At 48.5% G+C, this 26,173-nt stretch overlaps 1 protein-coding gene across 2 annotated transcripts in view; it reads left to right on the forward strand.

Annotated features, from left to right (window-relative positions):
* The first annotated feature begins 1,569 nt into the window (after positions 1–1,569).
* stnB (stoned B) overlaps positions 1,570–26,173 on the forward strand; it is a 53,787-nt gene continuing 29,183 nt past the window's right edge. Inside the window, exons 1-2 of one of the 2 annotated variants that reach the window (XM_037418216.2) lie at positions 1,570–1,908; positions 22,495–25,277. In XM_037418216.2, the coding sequence (XP_037274113.2) occupies positions 22,509–25,277 (2,769 nt within the window). In that variant the 5' untranslated portion in view covers positions 1,570–1,908; positions 22,495–22,508. Of the gene's footprint in view, positions 1,909–17,240; positions 17,379–22,494; positions 25,278–26,173 lie in introns of those variants that run through there. The other variant, XM_075867462.1, reaches the window with a different exon arrangement.

The raw sequence follows: 26,173 nt of genomic DNA on the forward strand, positions 1-26,173 counted from the left end.
CTTTGTATTTTAGCAGTGTGCTTTAAGTGTTGAGCTGCGACACCTATTAGTCCACGCTCACTCATCCTGTGTATGCTCATTTTGCATGTGCTATCTGCTTGAGGTGCGTGCTGCAAGCTTTGAGCTGCTTCTCATTCTTTCTGTGACTATAATTTATTGCTGTAGTATTGATTCCTTCCCCTCATAGTGAAACAATGCACAATAAACGCTTGTCCACCTGTGTGAAGACACTTTTCACTTTCGTGGTATGCCGATTCCTATGACGGAGGGATCGGCCATATTTTTTTGTTTCTTCCTCTGTCAGTATGCGGTTATCGATGCGTGCAGTTTGGCTAGCTTGGTAATATCGTAGGCAGGCTGTCGGCTTTGTCTCTGCTAGTTACATAAACAGTTAAAAACACAAATGTTCAGCCAGAAGTAGCACAGCTGGTGTATAGTTCTAGACATATACGAGCAAGATGTTTGAATTAAATGAATCTGTGCAGTAAAGCAGTCTAAGTGGCTTTAAAATATATTGAAACATAGTGAGCCAACGAAACATTTCAGAATTTTCTGTATGAACCATAAGCTGAAAGTATTGGAGTTTGAATTATGGAGTCTGCTGCATTGCTATTATGCATACATTACCTGTACAGGTGGAAGGGGACGTCGACTCACTGGTGACGCTGACGCCATGCGGTTCCTCGGTGCTGACGGCCAACGGGTCTCCCTGCTCACCCGTGGCGCCGCCCTTGCTGGAGGCACCGGCGCCTCCTTCCACCGAATCGCTCACTCCTGAAGAGCCCCAGCGTCGCAAGGGCTCCTGGACCGAGTTGTTCCTGCGTGGCCGCTCGCCCCAGCGCAGCAGTAGTGGGACCAGCCCCGAGCCTACCACGAAGGGCTTTTTCTCGTCTTTGCTCAAGCTCGGCGGCCGCAAGTCACCTCGCAGCCCTTCGCCCCACAGCCCGTCACCCGTGCCTACCGCCCCTCGCCTTTCCGTAACTTTGCACGACGACCAGGACGGCGGGCCAGTGGACAGCTTGCCTAACAAGGTGCCCGAGAGCTTGCCTGACAGTAGCATGCCGAATGTGACGAACAAAGTGGCAGAGAAGAAACCTGACAAGCAGCTGGACAGGCAGCCTGACGGCTCGCCCAGCAAGAAGCCAGAGGGCAATTCGAAGAAGCGACAGAGCAGAACCGGCGGAAAGAAGCCAGACGGCGCTCCTGACGAGCCCTGCGCCCGACCGCAGGACTTGGAAATCAACGATCCGTTCGACAGAACTTGCCTCCTAGAGCGAGTGTGCCAGTCGCTGGCGGACATACCAAGTGCCAGCCGTCGGGGCAGCCGTGAGTCTCCAGAGCAGCTTTCGTCGGAGTCGGAGCTCACGCTGGATGCGGTTCTCGTCAAGCAGAGCAGTCAGGATGAGTTCGAGACCCTGCTTGCCCAAGACTCGGTGGAGTCTGAGGAGTTCCTCTCGGTCGCCTCCGCCGTGGCACCACCACCGCCCTCGCGTAGCCCTGTGCCCACCCGACAGCAGCGGCTCGAGGTGGTGACCATCCCGATCGAGCGGCCGCGGAGCACGACGCCCATCAACATCGCGCCGATCGAGGCGTTTCTGCCGGCGGTATCGCCAGAGCCCTGCCCCCCAGACAAGATCCGGTTGTTCCTGCCTGGGGAGCAGTTCACGGGTCGTGGCTCGCGCAGCCCCCGTCGGAGCTCGCTCAAGAGCTGGCTCCACTTTTGTGAGGAAGGTCTGCAGAGCCCGCGGAGCCGCAAGCGGTCCGAAGACAGCCAGGCAGCTGGCTGCTGTGACTGCCCCAGTCCTGAGGCCGCACACTCAGACTGCACCTGCGACTGCCATCACCACTCTCCCGGGAGCAGCTCTCTGAGCAGCCCCGAGCACGCCTCCTAGAGCACATCCCGCAACCGTGAGTGTTCTTACTCAACATAGCAAGCGCTGCCGAGTGTAGGACAGAAAGCACTAGTACGATTACGATCGGGGCCAGGGGCATAGCTAAAAATTCTTTTCGGAGGGTTGATTTCGGGGAGGGCACACCCTCAAGATGGTCATTTTTTGCTCTGTATGCCACAGTGAAAAAGAAATTTTGGAGGAAGGGGAGGGGGGCATGACTCACGTGTGCAACCCCTTGGGCTACGCCCCTGATCAGGGCAGGTGCATAGTTGTCATAGGAAGCTCAGCAAGGTAGAGGTAGAAGAATCTGGTTGCTGAGCCTGTTGGTACACCACTTGAAAGTTCAGTGAACACCGCCATGAAGGACACATACACAAGAAGAGAAAATTTCACATACACACTGGGTTAGCACGTGTGTTATTGAAATTCTCTCGTTTTGTGCATGTGTCTTTCAAGGCTGGTTTCATCGATCGTTCAAAAAGTGTAGGAAAGCGTGGGTTAATGAAAGGAACGAACACTGTCTGTGTTACGTACTCCAGCCCAGAAAAGCGCTCGGCTGTACTTTATGCAAATGGTGTTTTAACTACTGAAACTGGAGTAAAATACTCCGTTGCTGCGATATCACAAGGTAGATGAAGAGTTTCACACTTGCTGTCATAGCTGCAAGCGGTACTGACACTCCCAGGTACCAGGTATGCACAAATACACCCGATAAAGTGCATGGGAGGACAAGTGCCACTGTAGCTCAATCGGTACAGCATCGTACGTGTTATTCAAAGGTTGAAAAAATTGGTCCGTGCCGGCAACAAGTTGGTCTTTTTACCTACTTTAATTTCATCACATTTCATCCTGGCTGCGACGGCTGCATTTCCGATGGAGGCGGAAATGTTGTAGGCTTGTGTGCTCAGATTTGGGTGCACGTTAAAGAACCCCTTGTGGTCGAAATTTCCGAAGCCCTCCAGTATGGCGTCTCTCATAATCATATGGTAGTTTTGGGACGTTAAACCCCACGTATCAATCAAATAAATCATTTAGTTTCTTCACATTTTTATTGCAATTACTACAAATAACGTCCCCTATACATTTCCTGGCTTGATTGTCTCTTGGTAGTCATGAGTGGCTTGAAAAAAATTAATGTATAAAACAAGATGAATTTTCTTTATAGTGCTTGGTTTCAAATTTAGATTCACATGTTCTGTATAGGATTCTGTAATCCACTTATTTAGACATTCCACTCTTGTGGATGTTACACAGTAATATTAATATCTATGAACCTTACGAATGCAATTGCAAATCAGTATGTGGAATGCGGAAAGGTGACAGAAAGGTTAATGAATGAAAATTGACAACCACATGTTCTGAGCATTTCTCGGAAAGAGGGTTTGTTGCTGAAAACTTTGTCCTTGTCTGAGAATTGAACCTGGCCCCGCCGTAGTGGTCTAGTCTCTAAGGTACTCGGCTGCTGACCCACAGGTCACAGGATTGAATGCCGGCTATGGCGGCTGCATTTTTGATTGAGGGGAAAATGCTGTAGGCCCGTGTGCTCAGATTTGGGTGCACGTTAAACTCCAGGTGGTCGAAATTTCCGGAGCCCTCGAATATGACGTTTCTCATAATCATACGGTGGTTTTGGGACGTTGAACCCCACATATCAATTGAGGATTCAACCTGGGACCAACACCTCTTCGTGGTGGTTGCTCTACCAATCAAGCTAACCACGAGGCTAGCAATAGGCATTGCGGGGGTAAAGTAACAGCCTGAAGCACTTCAGTACATATTATTGCAAGTCAGTTCTGTGGAATCCTGCAAAGTGGTGGAAATGCTAAAGGATCCCTGACACTAAATTCAGAAACTAGATTTGCTTGTGTTGTTTGACAGTCCTGCATGCATGGGCGCTTTTGAATGATTGTGACTGCTAGCGAACGTTGCTTTCAAGATATTTTAATTTGTTTTTGACGTAAGCATTACTGCTTGTCTCAGTTTTCAGTGCCTCGAGACATCGCCACTAGTTTGACATAGACAGAGGCCCCTTGTGACGTTCCACAAGAACAGCCAGTATTGCCAACGTCGCAGAACATTCACGGGGCGCACACGCAGCCAGGACTGGCGTCCAACGAGGGCTATTGTGCTTTTCCCCGCTAACTCAGTTGTCAGGCGGCTATCAAGGCAGCTTTAGCTGTTTATGTCTGAAGGCCTTTTTTTTTCCTGAGGGGGTCACGCTCGAAGCACTCGCATAGTTTCATTCTTCAACGCACGCGGGCCACCTGATTTGAAAACTGCGGGGTCGTCATCACTGAAGCTTGAGCGCATGTGGTCTCAGGGGCTCCCTCGTTTTGGTGTGTCACTTTCTTATGATTTTAGGAGGGTGTTCTTGAATCGCACTAAAGTTGGTCAGAATCAATGACTCTAGCATTAATTTACAGCTTGTCAGAAGAAAGCTTTCCTTCTTGGAAAACTGTATTGATTTACCCTTGGCTTCATGCTGCAAATTGGTGGTTATCAATTTCAACACTTTCTATGAAGGCTTTCTTTTTTAATATTTTGCTGTTGTTCAATAAAAGCTCTCTCTAGTACGAGATGTAAAACTGACATGGAGGATTGCATGCATCGTGAAAATTCAGTCTTCAAGAAGGCTTAATGGTCCCGCCGGGGTGGTCTAGTGGTTAAGGTACTCGGCTGCGGCGGCTGCATTTCCGATGGAGGCGGAAAAGTTGTAGGCCCGTGTGCTCAAATTTGGGTGCACGTTAAAGAACCCCAGGTGGTCGAAATTTCCGGAGCCCTCCACTACGGCGTCTCTCATAATCATATGGTGGTTTTGCGACGTTAAAACCCACATATCAGTCAATCAATCAAGAAGGCTTAATGCCAAGTACTCATGTTGATGGTTGCGGGAAGTTCTTTTTATGAGGTTGTTACAGATGCTGGCAAATGCTAAAATAAATGTAGTGCTGATGCTGCCTGACAACAATGTTCCAGTGATAACTTTGAAGGTTCACAAATGCAAAAAACGATTTTTCTTGTAGTGAGTGACAATTTCACAATGCCAAGATCTCTTCTTGCCGCGAGATGCATGGTAGGTAAGGCTATGCACTGAGAGAAAATGCAGGTGGTCGACACCACAGTTTCTGAAGCCAGTTATGGGGATGTCATAAATATTGGCGGCTTTCGCCAAGGCCCACATGATGGTTTGACTCTACAAATGACTTACACTTTTCCCGAAGTCTAAAAGATGAACATTTCATTGGCAGTTGAGATTTGTGCAGAGTGTACTAGCTGAATCTTAGACGTTCTTGGGTCACTTATTTAGCTTGTCAGAGTCTTATTTCATGATCCAGAACTCCAGAAGTATGACCATGTTTTTAATAGGAAGTCCAAACTGTATACCAAGTGTGCTGAGAGTGGAATTCTGATTTACTGCTCATAATTTTTTTAATTATTTTGTTTTTTTATTGTGTGTTTTCATGGCTCATGCATTCAATTTTGACCTATTCCAGAATGTCTAGTAGTGATTTTGTTCAAAAACTGTTTGCAAAGTTGCACGCATTTCATGCTACAGTATCTTTCTGATGATATTATCACGGGGGTGCGACAGGGACATTGTGTTCCACAGATCCTTTCCAACTGTCTCTGGAAACATTAGAGAAGAAGCGTTGTGTATCTCGTAAACTTGAACAAAAATCTTTCATATTTAAGTTATGATTATAAAACTAAACACGAATGTTTAGTTTAATCAGATATGTACATAAAATACAGTTAAATATATCTGCAAGCCATGACCTCTTGAAAAAGTTTCATTGATCCAACGTGGCCAAAATACACAAAAGAAGTCATAGTTTTGCCAAAAGGGTGAAGCAGGGAATGTGATAGCAACATATTTGAATGTTTTATGAAGCAAGGCTAGCATTTTTAGGAGCAATATTAATTGTAGTAAACATGCGCTTGCTAATTAACTAAGTTTCTTGCGGCACGGCCACAGTGGATAACTACAACAAGGCTCATGCGTAGTGACAGCGTTGATATACGAAGTGAGGCTGGCAGTAAACCTATTTAGATCCGATCTCGCGTAACGCTACAAAACGCCAATTTAAGAGAACATGTCCGCTTCAGGTACACTTTTGGCACCGTTTTTTCCAGTTGAGAGCTCAGCCCGTAGAAGTTCCTGCCTGCTGTGGGGCACAAGGCGCGTACTGATCATTGCCGTGACAGCGCAGCAACCATGAGATTTCCCCCTCCCCGTTCCTTAGTGAAATAGGCATGTGCGCAGACGAGTCCGGATGGAGGGACGATGTTCGCTCTGCAAAAAAGAGGAGGTAGTAGATCCTCCCCCCTCCCACGAACACACACATATTGCAAGACAGTAGCAGCATAGGGGTCGCGACGGCGTTCATTAGGCCGAACCACCTGACCAACGCTTCGAACGAAGACGACGTTTTTCGTGATGATTATTATATACAGAAGAAGAAGATGAAGGTGAAATGCTGTGAATATTGTGCTTACACTAATTTCCTCCTCGCGCGGAAGCGGGCAACGTGGCCGCTGTTTTGATGATGGTGTACGTCGCACGAATGATTTCAAGCGCGACACGTGAACAACCTCCGTACCACGAAAACGGCAGTCAGAAGACATGACAACAGGGGTTACTCGGTAGTTAACAGGAGACGTCTGCTCTACTATAGCGTAGGGGCCGATGAAACGTGAGTGAAACTTAACACATAGGCCGGGAACCCGCATTGGGGTCCACAACAGTACTTCATCTCCAGTATTGAAGTGAACTACGCGGTGGATGCCATCGTAGCGAGTCTTCCGCTCTTGTTGGCTTGCCTCTGTATTGAGGCGGGCGCGTCGACGACAATCGGCCAGGCGAGAGATTAAGTGCTCCCTCGATGACGATGACAAGTTCACAGGGACATCAAAAAAGGAGATGCCGAGCGGAGATGTCGGTTGACGGCCATAGACGAGAAAGAATGGGGAATAGCCCGTGGTGCGCTGTGTAGCGGTATTGTACGCAAAAGTCACGAATGGCAGGATGGTATCCCAGTTGGTGTGGCCGGCGTTGATATACATAGACATCATATCGGTCAAAGTTCCATGGAAGCGCTCTGTGAGCCCGTTAGTCTGGGGATGGTAGCTCGAAGTCGTCTTATGAATTGTATTACATGCGTAGAGGACATGTTCGAGTAGTTTCGAGAGAAACGTCTTGTCGCGGTCGCTCAATAGGATGTGTGGCGCACCATGTCTCGGAAAGATTGACTCCAGAGAAAATGTGGCAATGTCCTCTGCCGATTCTGAAGGAAGTGCAGCTGTTTCGGCGTACCTTGTCTCTCTCTCTCTCTCTCTACATACATACATACATACATACATACATACATACATACATACATACATACATACATACATACATACATACATACATACTATGAAGTCTTGGTTTGGAAGACCTTTATTAGGCCCGAGGAACCGGCAGCCGACAGCTGAGATGAACGAACCAAGATGATGATGCTACGTGACAACGATGAGGATGCATGAGCAACACATGATAATGATGATAATGTACAGATGAAGAAGACTGGTATACTAAATGCCCACACTAATTCCCCCCAAGTAAAAGCGGCCAGCCTGGCCGCGGCAACTCAAGAGGACAAAGAATGTCGCATGAAGGGCTTCATACGGGAGACATGGACGACCTCAGTAGTTCGATAACGGCGATCTGCTGGGGCTACAAGTGGCGTCACGCAATAATTCACTGGTGAAGTTTCTTCAAGAACTGTGTACGGCCCGATAAATCGTGGCTGGAATTTGTCGCACAAACCAGGTGTGCGAATAGGCGTCAAAAGGAGCACTTCGTCTACAGGTTAAAAGGATACAGCACGATGCGATTCATCATAAACCAGCTTTCTGTCTTGCTGTCGGGCTTCAGTGTTTATACGAGCACGTTGGCGGCTTTCTGCGAGCCGTAAAACGTATTCCTCTGAAGAGGATGGAGATGAATCCGCATGGCAGGTAAAGAAAGAGACGTCCAGGAAAGAAGTAGGGGAGCGTCCATAAACTAGGTAAAATGGTGAGTAGCCGGTTGTCCGCTGAATAGCCGTATTGTAGGCGAAAGTGACGAATGGTAGAACTACATCCCAGTTCTTGTGGTCTGGTTGAATGTAGGCGGGGATCATGTCAGCAAGAGTGCGGTGGAATCGCTCAGTGAGGCCGTTAGTTTGGGGATGATAACTAGAGGCAGTCTTGTGAGTTGTGCCAGAGGCGCGAAGAAGTTCATTCACTAGTTGTGAAAGGAAGGCCCTTCCACGGTCACTGAGCAATACACGTGGAGCACCATGACGCAGTATAATGACTCGGAGGATGAAATCGGCAATTTCAGAAGCTGAATCGGTAGTGACGGATGCCGTCTCGGCGTAGCGCGTCAAATGGTCAACGGCTGTTACTATCCATCGGTTTCCAGCAGCACTGACTGGAAGGGGGCCATAAAGATCGATGCCTACAACTTCGAATGGTGTGGCTGGGCACGGAAGAGGCTGTAGTGTACCGGCTGGAGCAGATGTGGGTAGTTTTCTACATTGGCAGGTAGTGCAGGACCCAACGTACCGAGCTACACTAGTGGTAATACCTGGCCAATAAAACTGACTTCGAAGGCGATCGTAGGTTTTGTGGTAACCAAGGTGACCAGCCGTCGGATGGTCATGAAGTGCTCTGAGGACTTCGGACCGAAGCGATCGGGGTAGAACGGGAACCCAGCGCTGACCGCCAGGATGGTAAATTTTGCGGTACAGTACCGAGTTGTCCAGCTTAAACTGCGAGAGTTGGCGACGGAGCCTCGCATTAGGTGGATGGGAACTGCCAGTGAGGTAGCCTATAATACGTCGACAGTATGGGTCAGCCAGCTGTCGAGAAGAAAAATCGTGCGGGTCGTCCGAAGGCAGCTGGTCCATAGAGGCGAGAGAGGAAACCGCCGTAGACGGGGACTTCGAGGGTGTGTTGTGCAAAGTGATTGCGGAAACGCTGAGGGGAGCCGCTGGTAGTGGGCAGCGAGAAAGAGCATCGGTGTCGCTATGCTTTCTGCCACACTTGTATCGATGTCAAAATCATACTCTTGTAGGCGTAGAATCCAGCGGCCGAGGCATCTTGACAAGTTCTTGAGTGTCGAAAGCCAACATAAAGCATGGTGGTCGGTCACAATGGTGAAATGGCGGCCGTGAAGATAGGGACGAAATTTCTGTACTGACCAAACGATGCCGAGGCACTCCTTCTCGGTGATCGTGTAGTTCCTCTCGGCTGCTGAGAGGACGCGGCTGGCGTACGCAACGACTCGCTCTCGCGAAGAGTTGTCGCACTGGAGGAGCACGGCTTCTAAACCGTGGCCGCTAGTGTCTGTATGGAGGAAGGTCGGTGCACCATCGTGAAAATGAGAAAGTACAGGATCGGTCGTGAGGGCACTCTTCAACCTGTCGAAAGCCGAATCACATTCCTGAGATCACTGAAAGGGCGTACCAGAAGCAAGTAGCTTATGGAGTGGTGCGGCTATGGAGGCAAAGTTTTGTATGAATCGCCGAAAGTAAGAGGCGAGACCAAGGAAACTTCGCAAATCTTTCGGCTTGTCAGGGCGAGGGAAGCGAAGCACCGCAGTAGTTTTGTCAGGGTCTGGACGAATTCCGTCCTTGCTCACAACATGACCGAGGACCTTGATAGATCTGCTGGCAAAATGGCACTTCTTGGTGTTAATTTGAAGACCAGCGCCCGCAAGGCAAGTCAGGACCTCGTCCAAGCGTTTCAGATGTTGAGGAAACGTCGATGAAAAGACAACAATGTCATCGAGGTAACATAGGCAAGTCTTCCATTTCAGGCCACGCAGCACGGTGTCAATCAAGCGCTCAAAAGTTGCGGGTGCATTGCATAGACCAAATGGCATAACATTGAATTCGTATTGGCCGTCCGGTGTTGCAAACGCAGTTTTTTCTTTGTCATCTTCGTGCATGGGGATTTGCCAATAGCCGGAACGCAAGTCGAGGCTTCAAAAGAATTCAGCACCTTGTAAGGAATCGAGGGCGTCGTCAATACGTGGCATGGGGTATACGTCCTTCCTAGTGATCTTATTGAGTGCTCGGTAATCAACGCAAAATCGTACGGAACCGTTTTTTTTACGCACCAGAACCACTGGAGACGACCAAGGACTGGTAGAGGGTCGGATTATCTCCCGTTGCAGCATATCGTCTACGTTTTCCTCAATGATTTTTCATTCGGCTAGGGAGACGCGGTACGGACGACGATGCACAATGGATGTTCCGTCGGTCTGAATACGATGTGCTGTAGCAGTTGTCTGACCCAGGCTGGATGAATAAACGTCAAGAGAGTTTGCATGCTTTTGCAACAAATCAAGCATCTGCTGCTTCTGCGAGTCTGTCAAGTCCTTGTTGATGGCTGCTGTAAAGGCCGAGGGAGCAGCATGATCTCCAGGATGGCCTTTAGAGGAGGCAGGAGTAAGAGGCACGATGCACACGGGCTCCAGATCGGCAACGCAGGCGACAGTAGTGTCCCGCGGCAGTAAAATTTTATCTGGTGTGGTGTTCGTAGCAGCGAGGACAGCTGATCCATTGTTGAAGCGAGCCACGCCTGATGCGAGAGCTATGCCTTTATTAAGGCAACGGGGCGATGGAGTGACCAAAATGTCACCAGAGTCGATGTCGTTGGACAAAACTTTGACTAATTGATGTTCGTTTGGGGGTAACTCGATGTCTACAGCAGCGATGAGTCGAAGTGGTCTGTAGGTTTTGTCACTAAGCAAGTGGTCTGTGTCAGTAAGATGGACGACATGTTGTGCACAACAAATATCCGCGGAAGCAGATGAAAGAAAGTCCCAGCCTAAAATGAGTTCGTGGGAGTACGGGGATAGCACAGCGAATTGTATATGATGAAGAATGTCGTCGATTAGCACACGGGCAGTACAGAGAGCAGAAGGGCGAATCATTGTTCCCTGGGCTGTAACCAGTGTTGGTCCATCATAAGACTTTTCAAAGACGGGTACACAAATCAGCTCGAATAATAGAAAACCCAGCCCCAGTGTCCACCAAAGCATCAACGTCCACTCCCTCAACTGTGACTGCAATCATATTGTAAGGGCGCGCTGGAGGAATTGGAGTACTGTGTCGGAATGCAGTTTGTCCTCCAAATACTGCACCGCTTAGTTTTCCGGACGCCGATCGGAAACGAGGGAAGCAGGCTGAAGAGGAGAAGCGGTGCGACGGTAGGGCGATGGTGAACGGCGTTGGGTTGATCGATGACTACTGCGCAGTTCACCGGATGCTGGCGGAGATGGAGACCGACGCGGCGGTGACGAATAACGACGGCCCTGGTACAAGGCTCTTGCGGTATAGTCTCGTTCGCGTATGTCGTACCCTCGGCACTCATCCTGCTGGCGCTTGCGGCAAAAGCGTGAAAGGTGACCATGATAGCCGCAATAATAGCACGTAGGGCGAGTCGATCGATAAGGAGGGTAATAGCTTGTGTTAGATGCACCGGGAGAGAGAGCAGTGAGAGGGACAGATGATGGCTCAGGCGGTGGTGATGGAAAGCTTGTGAGAAAGCTTCTGGGAGGTGCGGCAGCAACCGACGCGTACGTTCGTGGCGACAACGTTGAACGGACGGTGCCTGATGGTGCGGCGACGGCATGCGAGAACGATGGGAGAGTACGAACGACAGTGGGCAGCAGGTGGGCCATGTGGGTGATGGACGTGAGCTCCTCCCTGATGACATCCCGCAATGACGTTGAAGAAGACTGAATGGGACACACTGAAGGTAGTGTGAATCCCATTGATTCTAATTCTTCGCGTATAATCACCCTTATTGTGTCTCGTAGGTTTGGATCCGCTGTAATACGGGCCACGTCACTGTCCGGTTGTAGGCGCATAGACTCAAGTTCTTCGAGGCGCTGACAGGTTGTCGCAACGTCAGCAACGGTAGCCGGATTCTGGATTGCAAGGGCATTGAATGCGACGGGTGCAATCCCCTTAAGAAGCTGGCGTACCTTGTCTGACTCTGTCATTGGGGTGTCAACCCGGCGGCAAAGTGAAAGGACATCCTCGATGTAGGATGTATACGACTCCCCGATGTGCTGTTTCCGAGTCGCGAGAGCTTTCTTTGCGAGAGCTGAATGAACAGTCGGTGTGCCAAAGACATGGCGAAGCTGATCTTTAAAGGCTGACCAGTCGGGGATGTCGATGAAGTGGTTGAGGAACCACATTTTCGCAACACCCGTGAGGTAGAATGACACGTAAGCGAGTTTGTAGGTGTTATCCCACCGGTTAGCAGCGCCGACACGTTCGAAATCGTCCAGCCATTCCTCCACATCTTCCCCGCGCATACCAGCGAAGGGATCGGGCTCACGCTGGAGGCTGTTAATGACTTGAAAAGGCGCGGCACACGGTGGCGGACTGGGAACGGCTGCAGCACCGACCTCTTCTTGGTGCGACATATTTCCGGACACCTGGCCCAAGCAGCGACCTGAACGTAGCTCCAGGGGGTAGAGTGGTCGAGAGGATGACGGAAGATCTAACAGTACGCTCCACTACGTATGAAGTCTTGGTTTGGAAGACCTTTATTAGGCCCGAGGAACCAGCAGCCGACAGCCAAGATGAACAAACCAAGATGATGATGCTACGTGACAACAATGAGGATGCATGAGCAACACATGATAATGATGATAATGTACAGATGAAGAGGATTGGTATACTAAATGCCCACAATACATACATACATACATACATACATACATACATACATACATACATACATACATACATACATACATACATACATACATACATACATACATACATACATACATAAATTTGAATGACAGTGGCGATGACAGCAACGGCGAAAACCAGCCGAGACTGTCCATATAATCGCTATCGCAATAAAATAGCTAACTGCCATTTTCAAGCTTTTTGAAGCATTCAGTGTTAAATGTAATTTTGAGAATGTTCTTTGAGTCTGTAGTGACTAGTAGTAATTTTGTTTTCTGGCAGGTAGCAAAGTTGTGATGGTAGTAATATCCTTATAGCTGTTGCTTGAACTTGCTGAGAATGCATTTATGGTATCTTCGAATTCTGGAATCGTATCTCTTTTTTCTGGTACAGGTATAATTAAAGCATATGCTCTTTATTTATTTTGTTCATTTGACGTATAGATTTTTTTGTTTTTTGCTGATGTACATCTTCATTACGTTATATTGAGATATTTTTTAATTAATATTGATATACTTGCATGGAAATGTTTAGAGCATTGGCATGCATAAAAGAAATGGTTGATTTCTCACTGTGCATTGTGTAAAATTAGAAGTAAGACTTTGCTTTCTACGACAGGAAAAGTGGTGAAGTTTTAGAAAGTAAGTAAAGATGCAGCTCTTGGTTGTGTAAGCTCCGATTTATTTACGAAAATTGCTAGGGGAGGTGAGTCAGCCATTTAGATACCAACAGCGTAGCTTTGTTATGTAACAAAAGCCTTATTGAACAATCTTTCCATCAAGAAATATATCAATATGTCAAAAACTGTTGCTGCCTATTGTGAAACTGGCTGGTCTTATTACTCTCGAGTCTATGGGCATCTTCTTGACCTGACTCACACAAGTGCAAGGAGGTGGAGAGAACAACTTTAATGATGGCACAAATCGTTCAGGTGAGGGAGGGGGATGGAGTTGGGGAAAAAAGAAGACAATGAGCTCTCGGGCCGCTTTAGGAGGCCGCAAGCTCGTGCGCTTCGGCGACCCCTATGGCCCAGCGTACGATCTGGAGATGGTCGTCCGGTTGTGAGCTGCGCAGAGCAGCCTCTCATCGCTCCTGTCGCTCAGCCCCCGCGAAGGGGGGATTTGGCTTGTTTTGACAAGCTCTTTATGTGTGCTGAATGTCGGCTTGCGGACTCGAGCAGAGACGACAATCAGGTAAGGTGTCATGCTGGTGAATTTTAGAATGCATGAAGGAGGAAATCAAGATGCCCGTTCGGAGTCGGCGCCATATGATTTGCTCAGTCTGGGACAGCCCTTTATGGCCTGGTGGGTAGATCATGCGGGAATCGTGGTAATGTAAAATAGTCTCATGGCAGGTGAATAGGCACTCTCGCGCACTGTGAAAGGAAGGCAGACCGTCCACTGCCCGGTTGACGAGTGCTCGGGCTGGCTCATGGACGGCTGTATTCCCGGGATGTCCACAATGCACGGTGCAAACAAACCAACGTGACAGTGTCAATGGCACTTTGAGGTTGTGGAGTTCATCAAGATTGTTTCACGTTTGATATGTGAACAGCACGAGAGAGAGAGAAAACATTTATTGAAAGAAGCTTGTGAGTGAAGGTGGGAGGGTCCCTTATTCCAGGAACCCTCCGGCTTGGACAGCCCGCCGAGCTCGAGCGACGAGTTGACGCTGCTCGACCAGGTCTGGCTGGGAGATCGCAGCCTCCCACACTTCACTGAGGAGGTCTTGGTCCGCATCTGGTGCTGCTGCTCTTAGTCTTGGGACGCTTACTTTGCACTGCAGTAGGAGGTGCGCCAGAGTGTCTGCCACATTGCAGTGAGGGCAGATGTAGCTGTGCAACGTTGGCCTCATATGGTGCAATAGTACGCCGTGTGTGAACGTGTTGCTTTGAAGACGCCTATAGTCAGTCCCTTCGTCTCTTGTGAGTTTTGGATGTGGCGGGGGTATAACCTGCGTTCGAGCCGATAATGTTGCAGTAATGCATGGTACGTTAGTGGTATGGCTTCTCTTGTCTCTGATTCTGTTGTTGAGTGGGAGGTGCCTCGGATCTTGTATGGGAATGCCCGCTTGACGCATTCGCGGGCTGCGGTCTGTGCCGCTTCATTTCCCTCGAGACCTTCATGACCCGGAATCTACACGATGCATGTGTAGGGACGAGGATTGTCCATGTGCTTTAGTAGCCTAATCGCCACCGTGGAGACCCTGCCTTTCGGGTAGTTCCGTGCCGCTGTTTGTGAGTCGGTAAAGACCACGATGGGATCCTCACTCGTCTGGGTGGCGAGTGCTATAGCAGCCTCTGAACAGCACGAAAAAAAAATTAAATTCTATAAAATACAGTTGTGCAAGGTCCTTGACTTATAAGTGGATGTGAGCTGTGAAAATGCGGGGAAAAAAATTTTCTTGAGATTTTCTTAAGCTATGATGTTGCGATAGAATTTTGATAATCCCGTGCATAGTCGAATAACCAAATATTTGTGTAATCAAAAAGATCTATGTTGAATGTTCTTTTGAAGCGAAGGTAATGAAATGAATGTTTGTGTGTTTTGGTCATATTGTGTGGTCTATGAGTTCAGTGGAGCAGGAATTAGTGTTATCCTACGTGAGCAGGTAAGAGAAAGTGAGGCCTAACATGTGCAAGGGGTATTCTGGAGGCAAAACGAAAAGTCTGTTCCAGCTTGAAGAACTTGTATTAACAACATCTCACTGGTGGTCACAAGCTCCTGGTACGTATCACTGGGAGTTGCCACTGAATCGACGGTCCTTTGAAAGCAGCACCGCCAACAACGGACTTCAACAAGCAATATTTTCCTGCACAAAAGACGTTAGGTTCTTCATTACTTGCACTGTCAAATGGGTAGCACTAACTCAGCCCGCCGTGTTCCCTGTGTGGCATAAATTGTGCATTGATTGCCTTCGATAGCCATGCTTGCTCCTGCATTTCTGTTGACTTGTTGGACAACAACAGCAGCAGCAGCATACGCACTTTAAACAAAAGGTGTACATTTGTTCCAGGCTTTATTTAATGTCAGCCGTCTCATCATAGCAACGTCATCGTCTTCATTGCCTCGCATTCTCAAAAGTTGGCCTTCCTCTGTACAATCTAGCTGTCTGTCTCGGCAGCATGCTGGTGCAGTTTCATGCCACTTTGTGCTTATAATTTTTCCGTGTCGCAATAGATCTACACTTGTTAGCTTTCCTCTTCACAGCACTGACTCTTCATCTTTTCAAGTGTGTCATGTTCTCTGCATATACATTTTACTCCTTGCCATGAACTGTCATGGTACATCGTATTAAAACGATGCTGGGACCAGATTGCGAGTGTACCACTAGTGGAATACAATGCTAAACTCCTCACCGACGAACATTTTACCACAAAGCAACTCGTAACACTAAGAAATCCTTACTTTCTGGCTTCACTTGGAGCATTACAGTGGGCAATTTCTATAATAAAGGAACCTGAATATTCAATTACTACTACGTTGAAGATGTTGAGTTTAGAGATGTTTGACTTGAGTAAACTATATTTGAAATCGTTGTGAAAGAGTTCTTTCTTAACCCAAGATGGGTCACTCCCGTAGTCCAGGTGGCCATCATTGGTTGAAGCCTTTCATGCCTGCTTCACCAGCTTGTGCTGATCTTCCAGGTTTCAGGCTGTGAGGGAAGCCTCCCACGATTCTTTGCAACCCTGTTCTACTTCATTGAGGTTTTCTATATTGCTGGTTTGGTTATTGGTTACAATATAGCGCATACACATAAAAACATGCAGAGTGCATCCTGCACTTCCCATTAGGCAGAAGCACGGGAAATGGGAGGGGGACAAACTGTGCATTGTGATGTTATGCACGTGGGTGTTGGTTGGCACGTTTCGTAGGAGGACTAGTTAATTTGCTCCCAAGCTTGGGGTGATGCTGTGAGGATGTTCATTGTTTTTGTCGGTAATGTTTCCTGGTATGTGAATATCTTCTGGGATTGCCCCTAGCGTTTCTTTGCCTTGTGGATCTCCTTCGGCGGGAATGCTCGTCTTGTCTGCTCTTGGAATGCTAGTCTTGGATGCTGCGTGCGCCTCTTGGTTTCCCCAACGTAACCTGGTATCCAGACAACATATGCCTCTGGGAATTCAGTGTCACTCGAGATATTTTCCAGGACTTTGTGGTCGTTGAGACCGAGGGCAGGGGTGGGGGTCAAATTTCTCAGCTTAATTTTATTGATGCAATTTTTAATCTCGTAGGCTAACGAGACCTCTCTCATTGAACCCATTCCACCTACCTGCAACAGCACGGGAGGCGGAGTTGCCTCTCAAACGGCGCATCGGCAGAAAGTTCTCCCCGCCTCCTTTCTCATTCGCCGGTAGGGAGTGCGCCGAACGAACGCCGTAGACTTACGCGCACGTAGTGCTACTACCACGGAAACACCCTGCCTCGACGTCGCCCGGCCCAGTTTCGAGTTTTGTGAAGCGGCGGCGCTGGCGTCGATGGTAGTGGTCTCCGGCGCCAGCATCACAACCGCGCCGACGGTGGAATCGCGGCAGTGGGGCGCTGCGCGCGGATCGAACGTCATTCGTACGTGCGCCTTGGGCGCGCCAGTGGTGCCTTTCGAGAGAGAGGAAAGGCTGCGAAGCCGTCGCCACTCGCTACCCTCAAAGGTGCCGACGCAGCTTCGACGAGCGCCGCAACACTTGCGATTCGGCATGCCTCATGCTGAGCGGCGCGACGGCACGCCGCAAGGACTACCAGGACGGGTGAGGGTCCATCCGTGCGACGGTTCGCATCTCGGCCGGCGAAGTCGACGATGACGTGCCGCTGTGCCGGCGCCTTCGCCCGTGCCGTACGGTGATCACGGGCGCGCGCCGTGGGTTATCGATCGGGAAAAAGATGGCGAGCCCGTGCCGCACTCCGGTAAACCTCCGGCCGTGTTGTTGGTTTTGGTGCGGCCGGCTTGTGCGCGTCTCTCTTCTGCGGATCTTCGTCGTCGACGCCGTGTGGAGATCTGTTGTGTTCGCGATGCCCCAGTGTTCGGGTTTACGAAGCGCGCGCTGTTCTGTCGACCGTCATTTCCAAAGTTCCCTTTTCAAGATCGTGGTGACCTCCCGCGGCGACGTGCGCTTTTTTTTTTTTTATTGGCGGACCGCCTGTCTGTGTCTTGTGCTCCCGATTCGGAGGAATTGGTGTCGCGGAATATTTTTTGCCTTATTTTCCCGAGCTTCACTTGTTCGTTGCTTGCCCCTTCGCCGCTCTCTCTATATTTCCATTTTCCCAAAGGACCTTTCTTTCCCCTACAGGATTTTAAGGATGCGTAGCTGCAAGATGCGTGAATGGTGGTATCCTTGACCGACGAGGGCAGAGATTCCAAATTTCGCTGGGCCTTTTCTTTCCAATTTTTCCCCATCCGCCCTCTGTGTACTCTTGCTTCCACGTTGAGGAATAGGGATGATGTTCTTCATTTAACAAATCCTCCGTCAGGCAGGGATAACCCTAGACTTTGATTCGCACATTTAATGAATACGCCGGCCACCGATGACGCCATCCCCGACTAGGGACGTTGACGATAGCCATTGCTCGCTTGATTCTCCGCGCCGCTTTCATTTTATACTCGTCTTCAAAAATAAAACGTACTCGAAGATGAAGTTCGTAATAGGCGGCAGAGTAGTTATTTCTCTTTTTGTACATACCTCGAGTTGTTTGTTTCTTTTTACCTCGATCGGTCGCCGATGCAGTCTGCCTTAATGGGGTATATATTCGGTCATTTCTCGGTGTTTCGAAGGCGAGCAGTCTATACGAAACGAACTAGCGTTGCTCTGGGCATACACTGCAGTGTAGATTGACGTGTAGTCTCCTCTTAAACTGTCGGGTGTAGCGAATGCGAGTGAGCTGCCAGATCTGCAAGTGGCGCTGACAACCTTGCGGAGGGCATCGGTTGACGCGAAGTGCGGCGAATGGCTTCGTTATCGCACGATGCGCCGAGTTGCCGCAGTTACAAATAATTCGCTTACGTAATCGAAGATGACCTTTTCTCGTGTTTGCGCGTGTTGCAGAGCTCATGAGCTCGGTATGTTGAACGTTAACGATCGTCTTCGTATGTGAATCGGCTGAATATGCGTTTACATGCTTCGTTGGCTGGGTACTCCGCGAAAGGGCCTCGTTAATGTCAACGCGTGATACGTCGAGGTAAGTTTTATGCGCGAAAAAAAGGGTATCTAACGAAAAATACAGCCTAATCTAGAGGTAAATCGCGAGAAATTACTTTGTATAGATTATTTGGAGTGTAAAGTATTTATATACTAAAATGTAATCAAGGGGATGTTACAACCGGTCCATATAAACAATTCGTTGTAGCTGGGTATAGCTATACAATTCGCTGTATGCGGATTCAACTGTACTATGCGCGCCGGTGGCCGTATCGTAAAAGTAGTCCTCTTCCCAATGAACTCGTGCTTCGGCTCTCGGCCGGGGGCTGATAGTGTCACGAATACGCGATTATTATTCGATTCTATTGCGAGTTCTGACAAAACTAGAGTACAATCTACAGTTCGCAATATCCAGCTCCGTTTAAAGCGGTGCTACGGCCCGTTGTACGTTTTTAAAGTTTGTTGGGCGCGTGACAACCGCGTTTCTCATGCGTGATTCGATTCACTCGATTATATCGATAAATTAAAATGCAAAGCGCGATTTTGTTGGAAGATGGGGTGCCGCAACGCGCGTTTATGATTTGCAAGCGGCTCTTCTGCAGCACGAAGCTTCGCCTGTAAATGGCGCTTCGCCGCAGTGGAGGTGTTGTTGCGGCGAAGCGGCGTTTGAAGGCTAAACTTGTTGTGCGGTGAAGCCACATTGGGGTAGGTGGTACACGCTCGGCGCGATTCTGAAACGGCAAATATTTTAAGCGGAGCTTGTTATAACTCTCTGATTGCGGTGGCGGTGTCGTACGCGAAAAACCCGGCCCCGGCGAGCGTGGACAAATGTGGTATTCGAATGTTTGCTGGTCACGTGTGTATTTTGTGCGTGCCGTTTCTTAACATTTGGTGCCCTTTTCATCGCGGGCTTGTCCGATGGATTGGCCAATGGCTGTCTGATCTTATATAGAGGTGGATGGTCATTTCACATTGCCTCATTCCATTCTTGCATAGATGTGAATGCGAGGCCATTGTTGTTGCCTGTAATGACGGAGGTGTGGTTCTGCTAGGCACGTGGATGAAGGTCCAATCCACAGCATCGATGAAGGAAACAGGAGGGCGCATTGCTTAATGTGATGGAGAGTGGCCTTTTAGGCACGTGAATGCGAAGCTTTGCCTGCCCCCCATTTTCCCCCGTCAAACTAGAGCTAGTAAACTTTTTTGAATTATCCGTTTATCTTTCACGAGTACATTGTTTAGAGACATCTATTGTACAGTTGGCAGTATTTGCAAGATTTACAATCCTACGTTGGGCTCACATGCTGGCTAGAGGTACACGCGTGAATAGACGATACAAACGGTTTATGCTCTGGACGACAATTGTGCGGTGGCACTTTGTCGTCCAGAGTAGACAGAGGTAGTAGTATTAACAAAAAAGTTTATCATTTGGGAAAGTTGATCTGCTTACAGCGGCTGCTCAAGACTTGCTTAGCCACAGTATGTAACAAGCATATCAGGAACGTTTTTTTTTTTTTTTTGTGAACACATAGAAGATTGTGCCTGGTCTTTGTTGTCAGTGCATCTGATGGGCTGAAGCCGGGACATTTTGAAAGTATAACACAACCATAAGGTATTATGGCATATAGCAACTGAAAACAAGTTTGGCAAGTAGCAGTACTTCTCATTACCATTATTCATACTTATAAGGGGCAACGGAACAGTGACATTACAGCTTGTGCGATACATCGGTTCACTGTGCTTTGTATATAGAACTACTATACATGCTCTGTGCTCCAGTAAAACAAAAGTGGAAATATTCACATCACAGAACACAAAATTGGCTTCTTCGCATTGTTCTTCTACTGACTTTTTGTGGGACATTGCTTTGACTAATCACTATGGAAACCTTGTTACTACTCTAACCCTACAGATAGCACGAAGTGGGGCAAACACTCTCTGCTGGTAACATTAAAAAGTGACAGTGATGTTAGGCTTCTTTTGTCCCTCGTAATTTTTGGCTGAGCTAGCTTAATGCAATCCATTTAAGTGGTACGGTTGGTATGATTTCAGCTTCTCTCAAAGTATTCATTAGCTGTCATGGCTTGGGAGTTTTTCTTCTGTTTGTGCTCTTTTGGTACCTCTTCACTACTATGTCAAGCACACAATTGAGCTTTGCAGAAAGGACGTATAGGGATTTGGCAGCATAGCCAGGAAGTTGCACACGAAGCCGGTCTCCCCCTTCCCCGAAATGTTTTTTTATTTTGCCATGGCATACAGACCCCAAAACCACACTTGACCACAGCTGCCTGCCTGGCCTCTACTTAAAAAAAAATGGGGTTGCCCTTTCCCGAAAAAAATTTCTTAATATGCATGCAGTGATAAGGCTGTAAGAAAAAAAAAATGTTACGATAGAAAAAAACATTCTAGCAACCTTGAAAGCTTATGTTATTATTGCATATCAATTATATGGACACTCTCAACTGGATTTTGCCACAGGCGTCGCCGTTGATATTAGCATTGCCGTCACTCACCGTATGTGAATACGTATCTATATATACATGTAAACGTAAGAAAGAAAAATAATAGAAAAAAAGATTCCGGCATGCGGAATCGAACGTGGGACCTCAGAGTCGTGAATGCAAGGCGTTAACCACTGAGCCACGGAGAAGCACCTCCTTCAACGTTTAAACGACACGCCATTTATATCTACTACTTACCACTGTTGAAGGGCATCTCGAGGGTAACTATCGTGTTTACGGCATTGCCAACAAGATGGCGCAATGAGTGCCCGTTGCCGCATCGTCACGACGCGGTGGTGCGCGCTCTCATCTACCACGCGTACTTTGCCCCGCGGAGAAGAGGGGGTCGACGCTCACTCGCTCGCCCTTATATTGCAGTGGGGAGGATCGTACATCTTGACTGGCGTTGAGCTTTCACTGGAACGATTTCGTTGTAGGTACCGGGTGCACAAAGGTCACTGCAATCGTTACACAATCTTCGTTTGCGAAAAGGGCGCACTTTTCAGACACAGCGCAGTAACAACTAAGATGCTTATTCGCGTTCGTCTGTGCCTGTGAGTACGTTTCGTGCGTCATTTGTGCGTGAGAAACGCGGGGCATGTTTCGATCTGCTTGTCATTCTGCCTGTGACCTTCCAATTTGTTGCTATCGCGTTCATTGCTTCGCCTTTGCGGCAAATTTGTGACTTTTTCTTTTTCCATAACCTATAAAGTGTCTCTGAAGAAAAATCTGATCTACTTAATTGAAGAAACATTGCTAGGAGACACAAACGGCACTGACTTACAGCTATATTTTGTGTTTGCATGTCGACATGTACGGGAAGAATACAACCAGTATACATCTAAAGAAATGTCATATCACGCTATACAATCATAAATCATTGTTTCGATAGCTAAATTATTTCTGTTTTTGTTGAGCAGTTGTAGCTATCAAAACTGTGACGACATTGTATATGGCAATATCGAGCTCACTGATACACACACACTCAAACTGTTTGTTTCTGTACATATTGGCATGCAAATGTGCGAATGCAATAAATTATGCGTTAGGCAGTTCTATATTTGTGTCCTCCCATCAAGTAAGACAAATCTGCAGAATCCCTGCCTCTGGAGCCAAGATGGGCTGCCCCCAGAGCACTATTTCTTCGTTTAAATTCGTTATTTAGCAACCAGCCCAATTCAAGATGACAATGCCGATCTCTTTCTTTTTTTTTTTTTTTCTCCCTGCAGGGTAGTATTAGGAGATGAATTTCCTCAAAAAGAAAATCAAGGGCCACAAGCGAGGAGGCCCCGAGAGTGACGAGGTTGAAGCGGCCATCTATGCCAAGCAGCTAGCCGAGGGTCAGCAGCCACAGCAGCCGCCAGAAGCCAAGGAGCGCACCGGCGAGGAGTGGCGCTTCTTTGAGCAGCTGACGCAGCGTGTTCAGGATACTGTGCAGAAGACCCAAACGACCCTAAGCAAGATAAAAGAGAGCTCTGCCATCACTGAACTCAATCGGCCTGACTACTACCTCGAACCGGCCGCCGCACCTCCCGAACCTGCCAGCCCGGCCAGGTCGTGGGTGAACTTTGAAGAGAGCGAGAGTGCAGATGCACCAGGGCCACCGGCAGGGCCCCCAGAGCCAGCTAACGAACCGGTTGGTGATCAGGTGAAGGACCTTGTGAGTGAGCCGGAAGTTGAACTTGTTAGAGAGCCGGTTTGTTCCCCGCCGGAAGCTCACGCGATCGGTGAGGAAGACCAGGCCAGGAAGCTCCTCGAAGAGTTTGGTTTTGGCATTGAGGAACCACCCGCACCTCCACCTTCAAACGCAGCCCACCTCGACCTACTGAGTGGCTTTGGGGTCGAGGAACCACAGCCCTCTGAAGCCCTTCACATAGACGTTAGTGACCCCTTTGACACGTCATTCGTTGACACACTTGCAACAAGCACTGAACCTGACCCCTTTGACACTTCGTTTGTGGACAGCTGCGTTGCTGCCAAGGAGGTACCACCTGTTGAAGCGAGCGGCAGCGAAGCCAGCCCTGAAATGAGCAACCCATTTCTCACCGATGTGTCCGCGACGACCGGTGAAAGCCTCTTCAGCACTGGCGACACTGGTGACGTTGCACCCGACGTTCCCAACTTTTTTTCGAGTTCGCGCCGGTCGAGCACAAACCCTTTTGACAACCTCGAGGAAGACTTGGCGTTCTTTCAGGCCACCTTGGTGGGCGCAGCGGAAGCAGACTCGACTCAGCGGGAAGCTAGTGAGCTTTTGCAGGACATTGCGGCAACATTTCCATGCGATTACGAGGAAGCCACGCCCCAACCTTTGAACGGGGATCCCTTTAAGTGCAGTGAAACTGAGCAGCAGCAGCCTATGTCTGACCTGTTTGCAGGTGAGCCTAAACTGGCAGGGGTGGTTCCAGATGCCTTCCAGTTAGCCTTTGGCAAGGCCAGCTTTGACAGAAGCCTGTCGCCCGACAAGTGCGGACTGTCGAGCGGTGCCTTCGTCGACACGTCTCCAGAAGAAGCCGGAGGCTCACCTGCTGAACCTGTTGGCTCGTTCGATCCTTTTTCGGACCTCAGCCGAGAAAGCCAAGAGCCCATTCCAGCTGCCCTGGCCAGCATCACACCAGAGAGAGAGGATGTTAGCCCATTTGACATTGCACCCAGTGACAAACAGAAACAACCGGCTGCAACCGACGGCAAAGCCGAGCTGTTTGCAGACTTTGGAACCAACGAAGTGCCACCTGCGTCTGCAAAGTGCGATTTCTTCGGCAAAGATTCAGGTGCTTCTTCAGCTGTGATAGCTTCTGACGACCCGTTTTGTTCTGGCAGTGTTGCTTCTGCAGCAGTAAGTGGCGACCCATTCGATTCAAGCAGTGTGGCCGCTGCACCCAAAACAACAGGTGAGGACATCTTTGGGACGAGCAGTTTAAGTGGCTCGGTCGCAACCGGAAGTGACCCCTTTCACACCACTGATGTCACTGCCACTAAGCCTGTGGTGAGTGATGGTCACGACCTATTTGATACAAGTGATGCAGCTGACCCTGCAGCAGCCGTCACCAACAGCTTCGGCAGTATCTGTGTTCCTGCCGGGTCGGCGAGTGACGACCCATTCCAAACTAGCAGTACTGCTTTTTCGGCCTTGGCAGGTGGCAACGGCTTGTTCGATTCGAGCGACATTCTGTCTGCCACAGGAGCGGCAAGCGGTGATCCCTTCAGTGCTAGCAACATTGATGCCACTGTTCAGCCATCCGGTGCAGACCCGTTTGACACCAGTAACATTCAACTCGAGCCTGCAAAAAATGCTGTCCCCTTCACAGACACTGCCGCCTTCGAAGCATTTGCAGCGAAGTTTGAACAAGCCATCGAAAAGTTTGAAGATGCCACCCTGGCTCCTGCATTTGAGGAGCTTGACCAGCAGTCGGCACAGGAAGACGGCGATGACGCAGGCTTCGACAGCATGGACATTTTTGATCCTTTTGCGGCCAAGGCACCGCCTCGTCCCAAGGCATCTCCAAGAGCTCCCGTCAAGGAAGCCTCTCAAGACTCATTTGACGATGATGATGCCGGGCCAGACCTGTCAGTTGTCATCCGGCCCAAAATGCGGGAGGCTGCTGCACCGGATGCGATCAGCCTCGAGCCGCCGCCCAAGCTGCAGCCGCCGCCGAAGTCGCCCGTGCGGTCCCGGTTCAATCCTTTTGACCGAGGTGCAGCGATCCGTGACGAGCCGGTGATCGACGAAGTGGGGCCCACGCCGGCATTGGGTGAGGCGGCGGCCATGCAGCGTGAGTCGGCAGAGAGCCCATCGACGCCTCTGTTCGACGAGGACACATCTCAGCCGCTCGAGGAGTTTAGGCCCAAGTTTGAGGGTGACGGCTGGGAGATGATGTTGCGGCATCCAAACAAGAAAAAGATCACGGGAAACCGCTACTGGAAGAAAGTGTTTGTGCGCATGACGGAACAGAATATCCTGTACTTGCATAACAGCAGGGAGGACGCCGACCCTTTTCAGGAGGTTCCACTCCAGGTGAGCGATCAGTGAGAATTTCGACGTACATTTCTTGTTCGTGTTTTTCAGGTGAACATTCGTTATCAGCTAATAGTAGTAACTAACTAATTGCTCTTTATAAGATTCACTAACATGATGGAACTTTATAAATCTCTACAAAATCAATAAGTGATAAATAAGTAATGATTAAATAATTACCAAATTAAAATTATTAAGGAAATCTTCTCTAATCTGTTTGCATGTGTGATAGAAATAGTGGTCTACTTTTCGTAACATCTGGAAGTATTAGTGGCTTCGCCGGAGTGCTCTGTAGTTACCTACCTTACTTATTTATTTATTTATTTATTACAAGTACCTACATCGCCCATTGGGCATTGTTGTAGGGGGGTTACAGTAGAAAATAGAATACAAAACAGCAAAATTAAAGGCAAATAAATCGTGCCTTACAGTATACAGGAGAAATCAACACTTGTAGTACAGCGTTAGAACAAAAAAACAAAACACAGGATTATACAACGAAAACAGTAACTTTACTTATAAAAAATCAACAACCAAGAGAAGTACAAAGCCAACGTTAAATATATGGGTTATTTCAGCAGCTCAAAATGCTGTTTCAATGGCTGTTAGGAAATTAGAATCAGAGAATATTGGTATTTTTAGCGCATTCCAGTCACTAATAGAATTTGGAAAGAAAGAGTATTTAAAGACATTCAATCGACAGGTATATTCTCTAATTTTATATAAGTGACCTTTCCGTTCGGATATATAACTAAACGTCTTTAAATACCGCTCTTTATTTAGCCCAGTCTTACCGTGATATATATTATAGAGAAATTTAAGTCTTTGAACTTTCCATCGTCCACAAAGGGGTTCCCATCCCAAGGCCTGAAGAATTCCAGAAGACCTTATTCTAA

This window comes from Rhipicephalus microplus, chromosome 6 (assembly GCF_043290135.1).
Source record: "Rhipicephalus microplus isolate Deutch F79 chromosome 6, USDA_Rmic, whole genome shotgun sequence".
In the NCBI taxonomy this organism is placed as follows: Eukaryota; Metazoa; Arthropoda; class Arachnida; order Ixodida; family Ixodidae; genus Rhipicephalus; species Rhipicephalus microplus.